Below are 20,048 nucleotides of genomic sequence, written 5' to 3' on the forward strand. Positions count from 1 at the left end.
CTCAAAGCAAGTAATGGACAACGGATTGAGGGGAAGAGAAAAGGCACATGTACGATGCAAAATAGCGAGGTCCTAAAAAACTATCCGCATTATCGGGGGATAGATACGGTGTGGAAGAAAGAAGCTTTGCTTTTCGGGTCGAGATTTGTCCAGACGGGATCGAAGTTGCCAGAGTCTTATCAAGTGTCAAAGCTCGAGGCATCCGGATATTGGGAGTAAATTTTACACATGGGATGCCCTTTTGACCGCATAGTTTCAAGCCGATTACTCAACTAAGGTTGGATAGTTGCCAATCACAGCCATGCCACTCTCGAGTCTGGACGTCACCCGTTGAGGATACAGCATTTGATAGAGTGTACTCTGAGACCAGCTTACTTCCGCGGAAATCTCCATACCCGACGCATAAGGGTATCAGGGGGTTGTGGAGTGGATGGAGATAAGGGTTCACTCTCCGGAGATGCATCAGTCGCGGCAATGGCGATGGCGATGGTCACGGACGAAGGCGATGGTTTAACAGCCGGCCGGCTTCAAAAGAATTGGGCCACTATCGGATATGGGGCACGGTGTCGATTTGCGACTCTGTAACTAGTGCCAGGGAGACATTTGACGACGGCCATGGAGGGAGGAAGGTTTCACGCTTGGGTGGTGACAAAGGTACAAGTCCATTTCGACGCCCCGAGCAGGAAGCCAGGATTGAACGACGGAAGTTTTGACAAAAATTGCGGTCCCAGTAGCTACTGCCAAGTACTAGGTAGGTACTGTAGACGAGGCTTTCCAAGGCTTTCAATGTGTTGAGTCTTTGGAAGAATATGCTTCAGGCTGTCCGACGCATCATTAGCCTTGTGGTCGGGCCGGGCGGAGGCAATTCTACTGATGTCGATAAAACTAATCAGAACGGAGGCGCGTGCGGCCAGTCTAGAGGCAGCTAGCCAGGGCTGGCACCTTGGCCATGCCCATTCATATTGGAGGGATTGGTATTTGCACACACGAGTTGTTATCAATTCGAACGAGGCGTGTGTTGATACGTGCGTACCTAGGTAGCTGATACGGTAGACTTATCAACTGGCTGAGGCCTCTGTGTGGCTGGAAAGCTGTGAACTGGTAGGGAGCCCATGTCGTGGCGTCAATCGAGGCTTATCTTCAATCAACGTGATAAGGGGTCAATGGTCCGTCCATGTCTGAGTCTAGGTTACAAACATGGCCCTGGCTGGCTTTCATGTCTCCAGTCGCGTGGACTTCTATCAGTAAATTTTGCGCACCTCGTAGTCTGTCTACCTCTAAGTAAGTACCTAGGTACTTACTTAAGTCTAAGTACTAAGTACTTGGGTAGTGTAGAAGCACCAGATGATATATGCCTACTAGCGGGTACATACATACAATCTAACCCCTGTAAGTTTAGCCACCAGTAACTTCTGATAGAGCTTATAAAGGCTAAGAGCCTAATAAGGTGTTTATCAGAAAATTCATAATACTTAAGGTAAAGTAAATAATACTTAAAGACCTATAGAATTTCTATAAAAGAATTAGTACTTTTTAATTAAGGTTAAGGTTTTTTTTATCTGTCTTATATTACCTTATTAGCCTGGGCAGGCTTCTTAATTTTTATTAGGGAAAAAAAAAGGCCCTACTTTATCAGCTGTTAGTAAATAACCTGCCAGCTGGCCCTACTGACTAATGTCACACATGGCTAAACTTTCAGGGTCTGAATTGTATCAATTAATAAGTACCAATGTACCCGACCCGCAAATTGTCTACCCATGCAGCTAGATTACCATTTCCACGATACTTGCTCCATACTTAAGTACTAGACACCTGAGGTAAGTGACTGTGAGTCTGACTGTGCATGTGTGGCAAAGGAAGGGGACAGGGTGGGAGTAATACTCGTAGACATTTGACAACATTTTGATTCCGGCAGCCATCGACAGAAAAGCATACGATCATAAGTAACCTCGAACTGTTTTCAACTCTTCTAGGGCACACCAGTTCAATATACAATATTCACAAAGCAAATTGCAAACTGGAGCCCTCAATGCTCTCGTGCAACTGGACCGAGTAGAGAGCTGACTGCTGGCACCAGGTACTGGGTACTCGTAGACCAGCACTGACCACATGCAGCATTAAATGTCTTGACAGGCAGCACAACAGCCCACAAAATCTTGTAAATTTGATCGCTGATTGGCTTCTGACGGCAACACCTGCAGTGCCGTTTCTGGTTGCCCTCTCCACGTGCATCGTCAACTATCCACCGCCATCCTCGAGCTACGTTTGGCTTGTCACGACCATCGAGGGGTGGCCATGGACCGGCAAAGGAAGCGTATGTACCCTGTTCGCTTACCATAAACATCTGTTGCCATGACTGACAACACTTGACAACAGGCGAGCTGCGCACCCTGAATATCAGGGCATGGGATGGGGAGGCTGGTTTGTTTCTCATGTATCATCTACTGCTCACTGAATTCTCGCTAACCTAGTCCCTATGCAGATATTCTTGTCGTTTCCAATTCACTCGATTCATCGCTGAAGAAAAATACGGCCTTCATCAAGCGTCTTCGGACCGCCATCAGCCCCGCTACCCTAGCGACTTTTTTACAAGAAATTCGGACTCTGAGCCTGCACAAGTACCTCTCCGAGATAATAGCCGCCTGCTATGAAGGTCTTTGCAGGCTCAAGTCTCCCGGGGAGATCGAAGCTGGCGTTGAGATCGTGAGCGCCCTCCACCAGCGCTTTGGACCGACCGAGTTTACTGAATACCTCGCCTGGCTGCTGGGTAAGGGAATGGCTACTCCCGACAAGACTTCTCTGAAGAGTCTGGCCATCGAAGTCCGCGAGAAAGAAGAAAAGGAAAGAATCACCCGTCAGAGAGCCCTTTTGCGAGTCATTACCGAGCTGTGGTTAGTTGGCGTTGTCAGAACCCTGGATGATGCCACAAAGCCTGATGATGCCACAAAGGGTGCTGCTGCTGGGAAGGCTGTTGAGCTCAAGAATCGAGCAAGCTCAACCAAGGCTGGTGGTGCTGCCGAACCTTTCCCCCTAGAAGTGCTCAAAGATCTCCTTGGCTACGACCGGGAGCATGCCAATTTGCCACTGCTCGTCATTTTTGTTAAGTCATTTAGCTGGGATATTTTAGGGGTCAAGCCCACCGGGTCAGACGGTCGGAAAACGGTCGAGGAAGATGGTGCCACGAGTGGCCAGAACGACATAGTACAAGTGGTTGACGAAGCCACCGATTTAAACCAGACTCTAGATCAGCAACCATTCACACCACCCGACATGGCAGAGCGATTCAGGAAAGTTTTGAAAAAGTATTTTGACGATGTGGCAGCGCATATTTTGAGGGACCAAAAGTCTATCCAATCTCAAGCTCGTCGAAATGCCGAAGCCTACGTCAAATCCGGTGAAGTGTTCGAGGACCGCCAAGCGAACTACGAGAAGCAAGTCAAAGCGCAGGAACGCCTGATATCTAATGCGCAGGTCATTGCTGATGCTATTGGCGCTGAGATGCCCGACTTGAAAGAGTCGTACGATGCCCTTGCCACCTCCAGTGGCTCGATAGGCTTGGTCAAGACGAGCGAGTATTTGCGAACCATGGGCGAAGGTGCCGGAATATGGACAGATGAGGATGAGCGTCGATTTTATGAAAATCTCGTCGATCTCAAAGGCAAAGTCCCGCCGATTCTACTCGAAGACGGCAGGAGGAAGAAGGTCGACGGCGAGGAACAAGTTGGCAAGAAAACGGACGCTGCCTCAGAATCCTCGGATGCGGCAAAGGCCGCTGCTGAAGCTGTTGAAGATCAATCAATGGCGATAGCTAATAAGACTATTGGTGCTCAAGTCGATGCCTTGTTGGCACGTTTACCAGAACTTACAAACAAGGACGTCATTGACCAAACTGCCATTGATTTTTGCTTCCTCAACTCCAAAGCCTCTCGCAATCGACTTGTGAAAGCCCTCACAGAAGTTCCTAAGGGGAGAAGCGACTTACTCCCGTCATGGTCGCGATTAGTTGCTACACTTGGCAGATATATGCCCGATGTACCCAAAGGACTTGTTGATTACCTAGATGCAGAATTTCGAAGCTTGCAGCGGAGAAAAGAAAAAGACTTCTTGGGACAAGTCAGGCTCAGCAATATTCGATACCTGGCTGAACTTACCAAGTTTGGTGTCGTACCTGAACATGTTGTATTTCATTGCCTTAAAGTCAGTCTTGACGACTTTTCGCGCATGAATATCGAAATTTTGTGCAACCTGATCGAAAATTGTGGTAGATACCTTCTCAAGAACCCCGAAACTGCACCACGTATGGCCAGCTTTCTCGAAACTTTGCAGCGGAAAAAATCTGTACAGCACATTGGACAACCAGAGCGTATGCTCATCGACAATGCTGTATACTACGTCGATCCTCCTGAACGACCTGCTATTGAGCAGAAGGAACGAACTCCAATGGAACTCTTTATTGCGAAGTTGGTGTATAGCGACATGACTAAACGCAACTATAGCAAAATTCTGAAGCAAATTCGGAGGCTCCACTGGGAAGAAACTGAGGTATGGCTGGGCGGATCATGATCGCAGGTCCGACCGAAAATCCACACAGAGATTGCTTTGCTGACTCAAATTCACTAGGTTGTGTCTATCCTTGAAAAAGTGTTTTCTAAACCTGGAAAGGTGAAGTATGGAAATATTCACCTATTAGGCATTCTCCTAAGCGCCATCTACCGTTATCACCCTGAATTCGTGGTCAAAGTGATCGACAATGTTATCGAGTCAGTCAACCTGGGCTTAGAACAAAACGATTTTCGATTCTTTCAACGCCGAATTGCAGAAGTAAAATATTTGGGAGAACTGTATAATTATAGGATGCTGGAGCACCCTGTCATATTTGACACCATGTACAAAATTCTCACATTTGGATATGGTGAGTAATTACAATGGACCCCCTGGCAAACCTCTTTTTGCTTATTATTGCTGTAGGAGGACCGCCAATTCCCGGTCGACTTAACCCATTCGACCCTCCGGATGACTTCTTTCGTATTCGCCTCATCTCTACGGTTTTGGAAACCTGCGGAATGTTTTTCAATCGAGGAGCTGCCGGCAAGAAGCTGGATTATTTTCTATCTTTCTTCCAGGTAAGGGTTGCAACACTAGGGCATGTTTCAGTTTTGTGGCATTGAATGCCGGCTAATACTGTTTGATAGTACTATATTCAAACGAAATCTTCCCTGCCTATGGACATCGAGTTCGTTGTTCAAGACATCTTTTCACTCACCAGGCCGCAATGGAAAATCGCTACCAGTATCGAAGAAGCCACTAAAGCGCTTCAACTTGCCATAATTCAAGATCAAAAGACTGCCGGTATTGATAGGGCTGCAGAAGTGGATGACGCCACCAGTGGAGCTTCATCCGACGACGATAATGCTGATGTAGATGACGTCGAGCAAGACGGTGAGGGGGATGAAGAAAGTGCCTCGGAAGATGATGAGGTTGAGGTAAGCTGAACACCGTTCTACTTATCGTTTATTTTCTAACGTTGAGAATAACAGGATGGAGATGATGAGTCTGCCAATGATAGTGACTTCAATGATGAAGCCATCGTGGTCACCCGCCAGGAGGAAGTCGTTGACCCCGAAGACGAGGCTGATTTTGAGCGAGAATATGCGAAGATGCTGGCTGAAAGCCTTGAATCTCGGAAGTTCGAACGCAAGCCACTGTTCGATGTGCCTCTACCCGTGAGACCGAAGAACCGAGAATCGTCGACGGGTGCTCCTCAGGATCAGGAACCGTCTGCTCCGAACCATAAAATGGCTTTTTCGCTTTTGACAAAGAAAGGCAATCGACAACAGGTTTGTATTCATGACGTGGGAGTTCTATTTTTGTCGCATTGTTCACTAATGGCACACGCGTAGACTCGCACTGTTGAGCTGCCATCTGATTCTACCTTCGCCATCGCTATGAAGACTCAGCAGCAGGCTGAGAAGGAAGAACAACAGCGCATCAAGAATCTGGTTCTCAACTACGATCTCCAGCAAAGCGAAGACCAGGAAGGTAAGATTGGCGAAGCCAGACCCGTCCTGTACCGTTTATTACACTAACATTCTTTGTAGGTAGTGAGAGAGCAACAACATTTTATCACAACCGAGTTGACCGCTCGAGTAAGGATCGGGGCCAGAGGGTTAGAAAGCTTCAATTGAGTGATGTCGATTGGTAACAATTAGGCACAAGATCAACAATGATGCATTATAATCCACACCAAAAGGTCATCCAGTCAAAAAGAGTCATGAATAGACCAGAGAAAGACTTGATTCTCCAAAGCAACTACAGCGCATAAATAGCATACTCGAGTCTAGCACTTGGGGCTACATGACGGGGGCTGATTGTGAGATGCTACCGTGGGTCTCAATGAACCAGTTGGCTGATGGAGCGAAGGCGCAAGAATGTTGGGAACAGAATCAGAAAAAGTTCCTCATGATATGTCAGGTAGACGTTGTGGCGGATGATGCGGGCAAAAGTGACATCAGTTCTTCAGACTGGATTGCGCTACGATGACGAACATCTTCCATCGGAGCCGCTTCAGACAGCTGATCCCAGATTATAATGCAAACGAGTGTCCACAGCTAGAGGCTGAACACAATATATTTTGACTGGATCAGAGAGCAGGCCCTTCTTAGACAAGGCTTGTTGTACAGGCCAAGACCTGCCGCTGAGCAGCTTTTAGTCGCATGTTACTACTGGCGTTACCAGATCAGATGGACACAACGAGTTGCCTGGCATGGCTTTTGCGTTTCCAAGCTGATCGAATTTGACCAGCCTATGCCAATAGGGCCCTCAAATGTGGGAGATAATAGATACCTCCGACAACCCTTTGTGGATATATTTATTCTTTATTTTTTCGCATAAGAAATGGCGTGACATGCAGAATTACAAGCTAATCAATGGGCATCCATGCCAATTTTTGTAGTACCGTGGGATGTCCAAAACACCTTAGGTATTGGGTACCTAGGTAGGTACTCATTACCTAGATCTAGGAAGTAGCAGACAATCGATCGCAGAAGGTACCTTCCCGTTCTAAACTCAGAACCACGGTTCAGCGCTGGGCCTTTCTCGGCACTGCGCCTGGTCCCAAGTACCCGACTGAGCAGATACACAGGTCCTGGGGACTTCATCTGGATTGTAAATCCAATCGATGAACGAACTTGGGGCCTCATCATTATTCTCTGATTTTTGGCATACCAATCGAATCGTTCGATGAGTGCGAGGGACGGCCCAGAAAATTCCCTTGCTGTGCACAGCCAACCACAAGCTCAGACCTCACCCCGATCCAAGGACCATTGTGTGTGTAACCGCCTAGGCATGTAGCCAAAACGGGATTCCTGTCTCGGGTCTTTCAGTTGCATCTCTTCCTGAACTCCATGCACGCCTCGCACCTTGCACAACGGCGAGACGGATTCTACCCATCGTGTATTTGTCCTTGACCGAGAATAAGGGCTACTCCTTTTCAGCCCAGACGTTTACTGTCCATCGTTTTGCGAAGACATAATGGCTGTCACTATCGGAGATTGGCCGCTTAAAGATGTAGGTCCCTCTGGATCTTCTTGTTCCGATCTCAAGAGGCGTGTCAAGGTAGTCGTGACGAGATAACTAACACCTGTCTCCTCGGCATAGGTCATATACACCATCATTGTAGGACTACTCATGCTGATGGCCTGTTTTGAGTGGTTTCTTTGGCTCGCGGCCTTCATGTACTGCTTGATAAAGGTGTTCGGAAAGGCAGAGCACTGGTCTATTCGGGCCCTCTGTCTAGTTGTTGGCTCTGCTTTTGTTTTGCTTCGGTAAGTCTAGAGCCCCTCGCCTGACCGGCAAGACAGGACTCGGCGTTGCTGCCTTTACCCGCAGTATGTTGGAACTAACTTGGATATCAAAAGATGCATTTTCCTCCCTATTATGATCGTTACTCTTCCCCTTCCACCCGCCGTAGCAAATTGGTGGCCGGAAGCTGTCACATCCTTCTTGCAGTGGTTTGCTTTTTGGAGTTTCTCCATCTTACTCACGGTTCCATGGCTCTTTTGCATATACCAACTCGTCACAAACCACCTGGGTCGCACAAAGCGTATAAAGAGGGTTCTGGATGATTACACGGCTCCCAAAGTCGTCGTTGTCATGCCATGCTATCGCGAGGAGCCTGACGTCCTCATCAGCGCAATTGATTCTGTTGTCGAATGTGACTATCCTGCCCCTTGCATTCACGTTTTCCTTTCTTTTGATGGCGAACAGGTAGATGAGCTCTATCTTAACACATTGGGCTTGCTTGGGGTACCGACTACACTAGACTCGTATCCTAACTGTATCGACGTTATTTACAAAGGTGTTCGAATTACAGTGTCACGATTTTCTCATGGCGGCAAAAGACAGTGTCAAAAGTCAACCTTTGAGCTGATTGACCGCGTGTACGCTGACTACATCAAGCAGAATGACAACATTTTTATTCTATTTATCGATTCAGATTGCATCCTTGATAGGGTATGCCTCCAGAACTTTGTTTACGACATGGAACTGAGCCCTGGCAATTCGAGAAAAATGCTCGCCATGACTGGAGTCATCACCTCGACGACCAAGAAGCACAGCATTATTACCTTGCTCCAAGACATGGAGTACATTCACGGCCAACTGTTCGAACGCACCGTGGAATCTGGCTGTGGCTCGGTCACTTGTCTTCCTGGAGCATTAACAATGCTCCGCTTTTCAGCATTCAGAAGGATGGCCAAATACTACTTTGCTGACAAGGCTGAAGAGTGCGACGACTTGTTCGACTATGCCAAATGTCACCTCGGCGAGGATCGGTGGCTCACCCATCTTTTCATGATAGGAGCCAAACAGCGGTATCAAATTCAGATGTGCACTTCCGCCTTTTGCAAGACAGAAGCGGTACAAACTTATGCATCTCTTGTCAAGCAAAGACGCCGATGGTTCCTGGGCTTTATAACGAACGAGGTCTGCATGCTAACCGACTGGAGGCTATGGAAGAGATACCCAGCGTTGATATTAGTGCGGTTCATGCAAAATACGATTCGAACCACGGCACTTTTATTTTTTGTCATGGTTTTGGCGCTCTTAACTACTACGGCAAGCGTCCGCAATCTGCCGGTGGGGTTTATGGCAGTGTCTCTAGGACTGAACTGGCTCCTTATGCTGTATTTCGGCGCAAAGTTGAAGAGGTTCAAGATATGGTTTTATCCTCTAATGTTCGTCCTTAACCCCTTGTTTAACTGGTACTATATGGTGTACGGAATTCTGACGGCTGGGCAACGAACGTGGGGGGGCCCACGAGCGGATGCTGCGGCGGCCGACATGCACACTACAGCCAGAGAAGCTGCGGAGCAGGCAGAGAGGCAAGGGGACGAGTTAAACATTGTTCCGGAAACATTTAAACCGGCAAAGGAGGCCAGGGCAATAGTTCGTGAGAACCAAGGCCCTGGAATTCCAATTGTCCGCAAGCGAAGTGTTGTGCGCCCTCCGGACGTTGTCGATGGTCAGTTTTCTGGTCCGAGGAATATCAAGGGTACAATGTACACCACTAGACGACATCTCCAGCATGCTGAGCCAATTTCCGAACAAGCGAACCCGTGGCCAGCCTACGATGCTGATGGGACATTGACGCATGGCGGTGAGGGTGATGCATACATGAGTGATGAGGACAAGAGGAAATACGCCATAGCTCACCAGGCTCGAAGACTGAGACTGGAGCAACGTCCACGAACAGGCCCTGGCCTCAACGCAAGATGGCACAACAGTCCGCAAGCAAACGAAACTTCCCAGGGGAGGAATCAAGTTGATGAGGTGGGAATTGCTTTCTAGATTTCAACTGTTGAATTTGGCTGTCACTGGCGAGCAGTCAGCATTTGAGCAGACTGATGATAGTTGTGGTGTAATTGCGGACTTAGTCCATACATGGTTTCGCCGTTTGGAACCTTTTGGTGTCATTCGTTTTCTCTGTACGGCACTGACGATAACATTACAAGTACGAATTCTGTGAATATCTGTAATTGGCAATATGGGCCCAACAGGAGAACTTCTGTTGATTAATTCTTGGACTTATGTGACTCCAGGCGAGTTTGGTTGGCATTGTCTCGGCGCATCAATGGTCGGGTATGCTATGCCGTGCATAGCCAGGCATACCGTTGACGACCTTGGCATTATTAATCTTGCATATTGGAAGAAATTGCAACCGTCCTGGACTGGATGACGCTTCTATTTGTTTACAAAGCACGTGTTACTTGGTACTTACCAGAGCAATGATTGCTAAAGTCAACGGGCCCTTCGGGCTGGAATCCGAGTACCGAGTAATACTTGCCTACCCAGGTAGGTAGGTAGCTACAAAATCGCAAAATCGCATCCGCCACGACGATTTCGAAGTGGCACTGGGGTGCTGTACTGGGGGGGGGGGGGGAAAAACCCTTTTCTTTGGGCCTCCTTGCTCTGTGCAAGTAAATGAACCAGTTTCAGTACCACTTTACATGTAACATGCACGTTATCTCTGGCGGCGACTTTGGGTCCTGCCCTGCCCTGCCTCAGGCTCGGGCTCGGGCTCTGTTGGATTAGGCTGCACAACGCCTGACGAGAAGAAAATGATCAGGTTTGCGAACTGTCAACCGCCTTGCCGCCCTCACACGTATGCAAATGGGGCAGACGTGCAGAGTACTGATATGCGCCAAGACGAAATTTGACAAGACATCATATGCTCATTGAGAGGACAATGGCCTATGTCTGTATGTATTACACAGCGCGGTCCGTCCGGTTGGAGTATTGATGGTGGAAGATTTACTACCTGGGTCCCTATACCTAAGTACCTGGCACATTCGCGCGCGGCCCGTAGTTTTGGTGATAAAACGGCCATCACAAGCTATCACAAGACAGGCCCTAAATTATTATGAGCTGCTAAAAGTCTGATGTATTAAATACAAATTCTAACGAGCTGTCTCGTCACAGCTGATGAGGTTAGTGATAAACACTAAAACACCAGACCCCTTGCCGCCTTCTAGGTACCTACCTAGGTACTTTAGGTACTTATACCTATATGCGTGTACTAGACACCTGGTAGGTCAATGTTGACTAGAAACTTCTTCCTACTTCCACGTCGATGGAGCAGCCACATCGACCCAGCTCGGACGCCACGGGGTACAGAGTACCTAGGCACATTAAGGAGGGGCATCTCCCTTCATGTACCTGGTAGGTATTCATCACGCAACTGGAGACGGCGGAGGTACAGCTCCGGCCATCCGATCTTGGTGGGCTTTGCCAATGATCCAAGTATCCCGGTACCCCCATACCTGGGTGGCCAATACCGTTTACGCGGTCCAGCTTCTTTACCTTGAAAATTGGAAGTACTGTAGACAGTGATTTTGAAAGCTGAGAAGTGACAAAGTTTTCTACTAGTTTTCAACCAAAGGCGCATTCCAACATGGTTCTGAACTGTTGTTGCCTTGGCCAAATGCCCCTTGTCATGGCGGGTACCCCCACAAGGACGCCGTAAGAACTAGAAGCTGCCATGCAATGACTCCTCCCCTGTGTACCTAGTACGTGTGTGTGTGTGTGTTTTTTTTTTTTTTTTTTTTTTTAAAGACTGTTGCCCCTCAACCCCTCCGTTGCAAAGTTCATGGAAGAGGACAAAAAAAAACCGCTAGTTAAAAAACTGCCACACACCGCCCACTCGACCAGCCAACGTCCTGTCGACCCGAACAAAGTGCATCCACTCTGCCGGCCAGCCTTCTCTCACCCCAAGCCCGAACCTGCCCTCTCTGCGCTGTTACTTTTTCTGCCCAGTGCTCTCTGACGTCTATACACGCCTCAATAATCAGAATCCTTTTCCTTCTCTTTTTCTTTCGCTTTCCTCCACGCTACGCCGTACTCGCGTCTTGCACGTCGTCAACACCCCGCCTCCCGCCCGACTCCCCTCACTGTGGCTGCGATAAGAGATAGAGACAACATCACGACTTTGAAAAACTACACTGTAGAGCGCCAACTCTGCAAACTACAGGCACAATGAGCGTCGTGGGTACGTAGTTGTACCAGAATTTAGGGTACTGGAAGCTATAATGCTCGTCCTCGGCCTGGAATATGCTTACTGGCATCGTTATGGGCTACTCGTTGGCGGGTTTTAGCTCCTAGCCCCTCGCTTCTCTATCTCTTCGTACGTGTGACCGGGACTTAGGAGCAATGTGCTGACCATATGATCTTCAACAGGTGTCGATTTTGGAACGCTTCAAACGGTGGTCGCTGTCGCCAGAAACCGTGGCGTCGACGTGGTATGTTGACGATACTTCCTTCACCCTTCCTGCCCTGTCCCCTCCGCCCATGTCGTTCTTCCGTTTTGACTCACCTATTTTGCAATGAATCGTGCTAAGAGACATCCTACTCATAGATCACCAACGAGGTTTCCAACAGAGCTACCCCGTAAGTCCATGCCGATCAATTGTTGACCCACTACTCGAATTCCCCATCACAAGCAGCCATATGTCTTTGAAACATATGTTTAGCATGTTGTCTTGCTGTTATGTCCCGCCCCTCTTGATTTCCTCGTACGCTAACAATTCTCGCTGTCATAGTTCCATGGTTGGTTTCGGCTCCAAGAATCGCTATATTGGAGAGGCCGCCAAGACCCAAGAGATCACCAATCTCAAGAACACAGTGAGCTGCTTGAAGCGCCTTGCTGGTCGATCCTTCAACGACCCCGACATCAAAATTGAGCAGCAGTATATCACAGCCCCACTTGTTGACATCAATGGGCAGGTTGGTGTCGAGGTATCCTATCTCGGCAAGACGGAGAAATTCACAGCTACTCAGCTCGTTGCCACCTACTTGAGCAAAATCAAGCAGATTGCTGCTACCGAGCTCAAGTTGCCTGTTTCAGATCTCTGCATGAGCGTTCCCCCATGGTTCTCTGATGTTCAGCGCCGAGCCCTGCTTGATGCCGCTGAGATTGCTGGCTTGAAACTCCTCCGCCTCATCAATGACAACACTGCGGCTGCTCTCGGTTGGGGTATCACCAAGCTCGACCTTCCCGCTCCAGAGGAGAAGCCCCGTCGAGTGTGCTTCGTGGACATCGGTCACTCCAATTTCACCTGCTCCGTTGTCGAATTCAAGAAAGGAGAACTCGCCGTCAAGGGTGCTGCTTGGGACCGCAATTTTGGAGGCCGGGACTTTGACAAAGCCCTTGTTGACCATCTTGCCAAGGAGTTCAAGGGCAAGTATAAGGTCGACATCTACACTCACGGACGCGCTATGGCCCGCACTATCGCCGCCGCTGAGAAGACGAAGAAGATTTTATCCGCCAACCAACAGGCTCCTGTCAATATTGAGTCTCTGATGAACGATATCGATGTTGCCGCCATGATCACTCGCCAGGAGTTTGAGGCTATGGTTGAACCCCTTCTAAACCGCACGCAGGCACCTCTGGAGCAGGCCTTGACACAGGCTAAGCTTACCAAGGATGATATCGATGTTGTGGAGATTGTCGGTGGTGGCTCTCGTGTTCCTGCTCTCAAGGAGCGTATCCAGGCCTTTTTCGGGAAACCCCTCTCTTATACAATGAATGCTGACGAGGCCGTCGCCCGTGGCTGCGCTTTCAGCTGCGCCATTCTGTCCCCAGTGTTTCGTGTTCGTGACTTCTCAGTCCAAGATATCATCAGCTACCCCATTGAATTCGCCTGGGAGAAAGCCGCCGACATCCCTGACGAAGATACCAGCCTGACTGTCTTCAACAAGGGTAATGTTCTTCCGTCGACCAAGATCTTGACCTTTTACCGCAAGCAACCATTCGATCTCGAAGCTCGGTATGCCAAACCCGAAGACCTGCCAGGCAAGCAGAACCCTTGGATTGGACGATTCTCTGTCAAGGGTGTCAAGGCCGAGGGTCAAGACGAGTTCATGATTTGCAAACTCAAGGCTCGAGTCAACATTCACGGCGTTCTTAATGTCGAAAATGGTTACTATGTCGAAGACCAGGAAGTTGAGGAAGAAATAAAAGAAGACGAAAAGGAGGACGGCGAGAAAAAGGATCCCGATGTAAGTTCCTCTTGCACTGTTCTTGAAATTTCTCCTGTGAATCCAAAATCTGAAACTTCACCGCAGGCCATGGATACCGATAAAAAAGAGGATGCCCCTAAGAAGACTAGAAAGGTCAAGAAGCAGGTCCGAAAGGGCGACTTGCCCATTTCCAGTGGAACTTCTTCTTTGGATGCCGCGCAGAAGGCCGCCTTGAGTGAGAAGGAGTCAGCCATGGTAATGGAGGACAAACTCGTCGCTGATACGGAGGAAAAGAAGAACGAGCTGGAAACTTTCATTTATGACCTTCGCGCTAAACTCGACGAACAGTACGCCGAGTTTGCCAGTGACGACGAAAAGACGAGTATCAAGGCCAAGCTGGAAATTGCCGAGGTAGGCGCATTACCCAACATCAAAAACGCAATCACGAGACTAATTTCTCTACTAGGAATGGCTCTATGATGAGGGCGACGATGCCTCTAAGGGCGTCTATATTGCCAAGCTTGACGAGCTGAGAGCTCTTGCTGGACCTATCGTTCAACGTCACTTTGAGAAAATTGAAGCCGAGAGACGTGCCGTTCAGGAGCGTATTGAGGCCGAGCAGGCTGCCAAAAGAGCTGTTGAGGAAGAGGCTCGCAAGGCTGCTGAGGCAGAAAAGGCTGCTCAGCAAGGCTCTAACGACCAGGAGATGAAGGATGCCGACGCCTCTCAGGTCCAGTCGGAGGAGCCTACGGAGTCCAAATAAATAGACATATTTGAAGAGAATCTGCATGAATAGATGGGAAATGAGTAAATATGGTGGATAAATGGATGGCACTTACCCATCAAAAATGAAATATACAATACAGGGTGGAATGAAGTTCTCCATGGGGACTATATCGCGAAAAGAGGAACAATCACAAAAGTAGTATAGAAGGTTTCTAAAGGCCAGTAAGTCGTGTTTTTTTTTTCCTAGACATGACTGTACGCCATTTTTAGCGAGAGAAAGCGGGGACTGAATAATAAATGCTTACACGCCATTGATATTGTTAGTTAAATGTATGCACCTTGCGCCGAAGCTTGCACCTACACATACCTGGCGCCATGCTGCATAGTTCGCATGTGCCATTCTAGACACAGGGTTAGTGTAACCGAATTCCATCATGTGGTATCATCAGAAATCATTGTATCACGCTGCGGCTTTGGCTCATCACAAAGCCCTCCATCTGCGGCACGCTACAGGATAAGATCTTGAGACATTACATAGTTCAATCTTGCCTTGTATGGTCACATATTAACAATTTACGTCTAACATTGAACCGTAGAATGTCATCCTTAGCTATTGCAATTACAAGCTTAATCCATCAAAGCCGACATTTTTGGCGCAAGGAAGGTTGAGGGATGATAACCTTGCTGTCTGGAACCTGCATGGCTCGTGTTGTCTCGCCCGTATCTTGTTGCTGCTGCTACCCCTACCATCTGCCAGGAAACAATTGCCAGAATTAAGAAATGAGCTCGAGAAATACAACATAACTGACCATTTCTTTTTTCCCATCATCGCTCGCGATGTTTCTGGCCGATGTTGTACATTTAGTGTACCACATCGATGTAAAATCAAGAAATACAGCCGCTTTTCAGGTTCTGTAGTTGAGTTCTCCCAGAACTTGCCTATCTGGAAACGGGCTAACCGTCCAGGTTATTAGTTGATGTCGAAAAGTGGCTTCAACTTAATAATTAGTTGCCATTCATCGGTAGCTACTTCCTTGCGGTAGAACTCCTTCAGGCAGTCAATACTAGCCCGGGAGATCAGACTGTACAAAGCGTCGCCTTCCTCGAGTTGTCGGCCATAAGCGGGTTGATGACCACCCATTTCGACCTTGACCGCAACGGATGGCTGGCCTTTTTTGCAAACAGGGATTTGCTTGTGCTCTCGCTCGATTGAGGTACTATTTAGATGGAAAGACGTCAGCATTCATAACGATATATAGTCCAGCCCCCTTTTTGCCCCCCTCCCCCCCCCCAAAAAAGGTCTTTGAATGAGGGCGGAGGCAAGGAGTAGCAAGGAATTGTGTTCAACTCACACTCTACCAAGATTGATGATTTCCTTGGCGCCTGTGACTGAATTCGTTTTGACAGCGGCAATTGGCGTGTTGATCTTGAGCTGGCCTTCAACAACATCAACACCTATGACAATGGGGCTGGTCTTGTTGAACACAGCGACAGGCTTGAGGACACAAGGGAAAACCGCCAACATCTTGGATTCTTCCTTCTTCTTCTCCAACATTTCGTCCATGTGCTTGGTAAACGAGTCAAACAAGTGGTAGATAATATCAGCAGTGAAGATCTTGATCCCTTGTTCTTCAGCATACACTTGTGCTTCCTTGTCTACCTTGACATCAAAGCAAAGCATAACAGCATAATCTGGTGCCTTTTCCAGCATGATACCGCATTGCATAACGTCTCGTTTATAAACGGGACCGATTCCAACATTTGCAACAGGGATCTTACAGTCCTTCAGGAAGTCCAGCAGGGCTTCCAGGGAACCAAGGGTAGATGCCTGGACACTAACCCCCCGACCAGTCTTTTCAACTCTGCTGAGCAGGCTTGCCAGGTCTGCCACTACCTCGTCTTCAATATCTTCTTCGTCATCATCAGGGCCGACAACCATTAGTCGAGAGCCAGCAATGGCGCCTTCAAGGCCAGGGGCACTGATCTTGACACCCAATGCAGCCTTAACTTCCTTATTGTGCACGTACTGAGACTTCAGGCGCAGCTCACGCAGGGGTGCTGGTGTTAGCAAGGCTCTGATATTTGTTTTGATAGCACCCTCTGTGCCGCACAACACTATTCGGTCGCCTTCTCGAAGAATACCATTTGATAAAATCACATCGATGGTCATACCAAAACCCTCAATGGCCTTGACTTCGAGAACAGTAGCCTGGACCTCGGAAAGATACATGAGCGAGCCAACCATGCGCTCCTGAGTGAGCTGCACGATCAGTTTCAGCATGTCAGGGATACCTTCTCCGGTGTGCGCAGACGTAGGTACCAGGGATACAAACTTGGACATGGACTTATTCTCGTAAAAGAGCTCAGAATTGAAGCCTTGCTCAGAAAACGCAAGTTTGGTCTCGTCCAATCGCTTCTTGAACTCATTGTGGACGGCCTTGTTTTGCAAAGCCAGACTCTCGCGGAAACCGTTATTATCAACCTTTTTCCACCCGTAAAGTCTATCAATCTTGTTGAGGGCAACAATGAATGGAGTTTTACGGTCTCGAAGGAGGCGCATAGACTCCAGGGTCTGAGGCTCTAAACCGTGCATAATATCCACTACTAGGATGGCAATATTGCAAAGAGATGAACCACGGGACCGCAAGTTGGAGAAGGACTCGTGACCAGGCGTGTCAATGACGAGCAGACCGGGTACCTTGAATTCAAATTCGTTGTTCGGGTTGACTACGGCAGTCTTCTGTTTGATAGCATCGACGGGGAAGTATGTAGCACCAATCTGCTGGGTAATACCACCAGCCTCGCCTTCCTGGACATTGGTTTGACGTATCTTATCGAGCAATTTGGTTTTTCCGGTATCGACATGTCCGAGAATACAGCAAATAGGAGACCGCAGGTTGTCCTTGGATCGGGCTGCCAGGGCAGCTTGATGGGCTTTTTCCCTTCTCTCAGCAGCCTCCTTCTTGCGCTGCATTTCTGCTTGTTTGGCAGCTGAGAGTTCTTCGTCTTCCGATTCGGACTGATCATCCTCGTCGTCGTCGTCATCGTCATCGTCGTCATCCCCTTCTCCATCCTTCTCCGCATCGGGTTTGGCGTCGCCTTTGCCGTTCGTCTTGGTAGCAGCTGCATGTTCCTCGTCCTCGGAATCCGCATCCCAACTATCCTTGACATCGTCTTCTGAGGTAGCAGCGGCTTCCCAGTCATCTTCAATATCACTCTCTGCGGCAGCCTTCTCTGCGGCAGCCTTGGCCTCTGCCTCAGCCTTCTCGCGAGCAGCCTTCTCCTCGGCTTCTTTGAGCGCCTTCTCGGCTTGTAGCTGAGCTCTCTCCGCAGCTTCCGCAAGGGCTGCATCTTCATCGACCTAGAATAGAATTAGCACATATTCCGCGATATGAGAGACTCGACACTCTAACACAAGACGGGATCACACTCACTTTCTCGTTTCTGGGCTTTTTCTTCTTGCTGTCATAAACCACCTTCTTCTTTGGCTCGTCAGATGACTCTTGTGGCCCGACCTTGATGCCTGCGGCCAACATTTGCTGGAGTTTCCGCTCATTTCGGGCTTTTTCTTCTTTCTGGGCTTTAGTGAGGAATTTGCCCTCCTTCTTCAGCTGCTCAATTCTCTCCTTTTCTTTTTGTTTCTTGAGAACCTTTGCTTCCTCTCTACGCTTGATCTCCTCCTCAGCAAGTCTTTCTTCCTCCTCAGCACGGGCTTTGGCTTCGGCTTGCATACGCTCTTCTTCTTCTCTCCTCTTTCTGAGCTCTTCCTGTTGCTTCTGGAGCATGGCGAGATGGGCAGGAAGCTTCTTCTTTTTTCCTCCCGCCTCCGTACCAGTGGCAGGCGCCAGGCTAGCTGGGGTGGCGACGGCATCTTTTGGGGGAGCTGCTGGTTTGGTTGGTTCTGCAGCCTTTGCTGGAGCAGTAGTCTTCTTCTTAGCGGCCTAATGTGAGAAAAAGAAAGTTTTCAGGCGTTAGCAAGCCGCAGAATTGACGTGACATAGGGTCTTTGCTCTGAGAAGGGGACACAAGCTAGAGCCTTTGACATGCGGATAAAAGACATACTTGTTCCTTCTTACGCTGCTTCTCGCGCTCCTTTTTCAACTTTTCCTTTTCGGCTTTGGTGAGAATCCTGCCACCGTTGACATCATCGTCATCATCATCATCGGCGGGCTCGCCCTTTTTGGCCGCTGGCTTTCCCTTGGCTGCTTTACCCTTCTTTTCAGGCAGCGCGAACTCATCCTCCAAGGTAGCCTCTTGTGGCGCCTTGCTGTTCAGCTCTGCCGAGACGGCACCAGGGGTGTCTTCGCCTTGAACCAAGTCGTCGTCTGCCAGGCCCTTCTTCTTTCGCTTCTCTTTGTTCTTTCGTAGCATGGCCATCAAACCACCTCCACCGGTGGCATCATCACCGTTGGCATCAGCATCGGCATTGGCATCAGCAGCAGTGTCATTCGGCTCGGTGGCATGGGGTGGGATGGTTTCACCCAGATCGGCTTCCCAGTCGTCCTGGGCTTTCTTGTTGCCCTTCTTCTTTGGCGGCATCTCGGTGGGTTCGTGCAGTTTCAGAGCGCCGTAGGACACCAGAGCACAGAAAAGAAAATAGAATAGAATAAAATGAAATAAAATAAAATAAATAACAATAGTAGTCTGCGACAAGACGAAGACCAAGGCGTGGTTGGGCCGGCGCGAGAAGACCCTAAAAAATTTTGGTGACGCCTACCTGGGTGTTTGGTTTGGTTTCCCTGTGACAAGCGGGACACTCTTTGGCACTTTAGTACGGTGGACGGTGGAGGAGGGGAGGGTGGAGGGGTCAATCATGACTGGTGTTGAACTGAGGGTTAGTGGACCAGGCCTGTCAATTGACAGACAGTGGTAGGCTCAGGCATAAGTACTAACTACCTCCTTCGCGCGCGGGTCCTGGTCCTGGTGACAGCACAACCATCACAAGACAATATAAAAGTCTGATATATTCAATAATACTCTTATGAGCTGTCTTACTATCATAACTGCTGAGCCAGGAGACTGTCACCAGAATAGGTAGGTACCTCCTACCTACGGTGGGTACCGGGAGTAAATTAAGTACCTAGGTACCTTACTATTCCACACATCAATTGACATCATGGATGCCTGGAAGACTCCGAGGCGACAACCCAGGCAGTTGCACTCGAATTATGTCGCCTACTTAAGTACTTAAGTAGGCGGTATTACTAACCAGACTTTACTGTTAGAAGCCGCACCCAGCAGGGCACGCAAGCTGCAAACCTGTACCTAGTAGGTATTTTAGGTACCAGTACTGAGATTGTGTTCTTGGA

At 48.8% G+C, this 20,048-nt stretch overlaps 4 protein-coding genes across 4 annotated transcripts; 3 read left to right on the top strand and 1 right to left on the bottom strand.

The window, feature by feature from the left end:
• Positions 1–2,295: 2,295 nt before the first annotated feature.
• Positions 2,296–6,202, top strand: MAA_01098 (MIF4G domain-containing protein; the record flags this gene model as incomplete). The annotated part of the gene is made up of 9 exons (XM_007819096.2): positions 2,296–2,314; positions 2,377–2,421; positions 2,483–4,542; positions 4,621–4,912; positions 4,969–5,123; positions 5,193–5,483; positions 5,538–5,837; positions 5,901–6,039; positions 6,099–6,202. The coding sequence occupies 9 exons, from the start codon at positions 2,296–2,298 to the stop codon at positions 6,200–6,202; spliced, it is 3,405 nt and encodes a 1,134-aa protein (XP_007817287.2).
• Positions 6,203–7,935: 1,733 nt separating this feature from the next.
• Positions 7,936–9,846, top strand: MAA_01099 (glycosyltransferase family 2 protein; the record flags this gene model as incomplete). Its single annotated transcript, XM_007819097.1, has 1 exon — positions 7,936–9,846. One exon carries the CDS (start codon positions 7,936–7,938, stop codon positions 9,844–9,846), a length of 1,911 nt encoding a protein of 636 aa, XP_007817288.1.
• Positions 9,847–12,030: 2,184 nt separating this feature from the next.
• Positions 12,031–14,776, top strand: MAA_01100 (heat shock protein; the record flags this gene model as incomplete). The annotated part of the gene is made up of 6 exons (XM_007819098.2): positions 12,031–12,043; positions 12,232–12,293; positions 12,410–12,441; positions 12,594–14,052; positions 14,119–14,424; positions 14,480–14,776. 6 exons carry the CDS (start codon positions 12,031–12,033, stop codon positions 14,774–14,776), a joined length of 2,169 nt encoding a protein of 722 aa, XP_007817289.2.
• Positions 14,777–15,709: 933 nt separating this feature from the next.
• MAA_01101 (eukaryotic translation initiation factor 5B) lies at positions 15,710–19,278 on the bottom strand (the record flags this gene model as incomplete). The annotated part of the gene is made up of 4 exons (XM_007819099.1): positions 15,710–15,956; positions 16,092–18,100; positions 18,174–18,680; positions 18,802–19,278. The coding sequence occupies 4 exons, from the start codon at positions 19,276–19,278 to the stop codon at positions 15,710–15,712; spliced, it is 3,240 nt and encodes a 1,079-aa protein (XP_007817290.1).
• Positions 19,279–20,048: the final 770 nt, after the last annotated feature.

The sequence above is a fragment of the Metarhizium robertsii genome (genome assembly GCF_000187425.2).
Source record: "Metarhizium robertsii ARSEF 23 chromosome Unknown MAA_Scf_8, whole genome shotgun sequence".
NCBI classification, from domain to species: Eukaryota; Fungi; Ascomycota; class Sordariomycetes; order Hypocreales; family Clavicipitaceae; genus Metarhizium; species Metarhizium robertsii.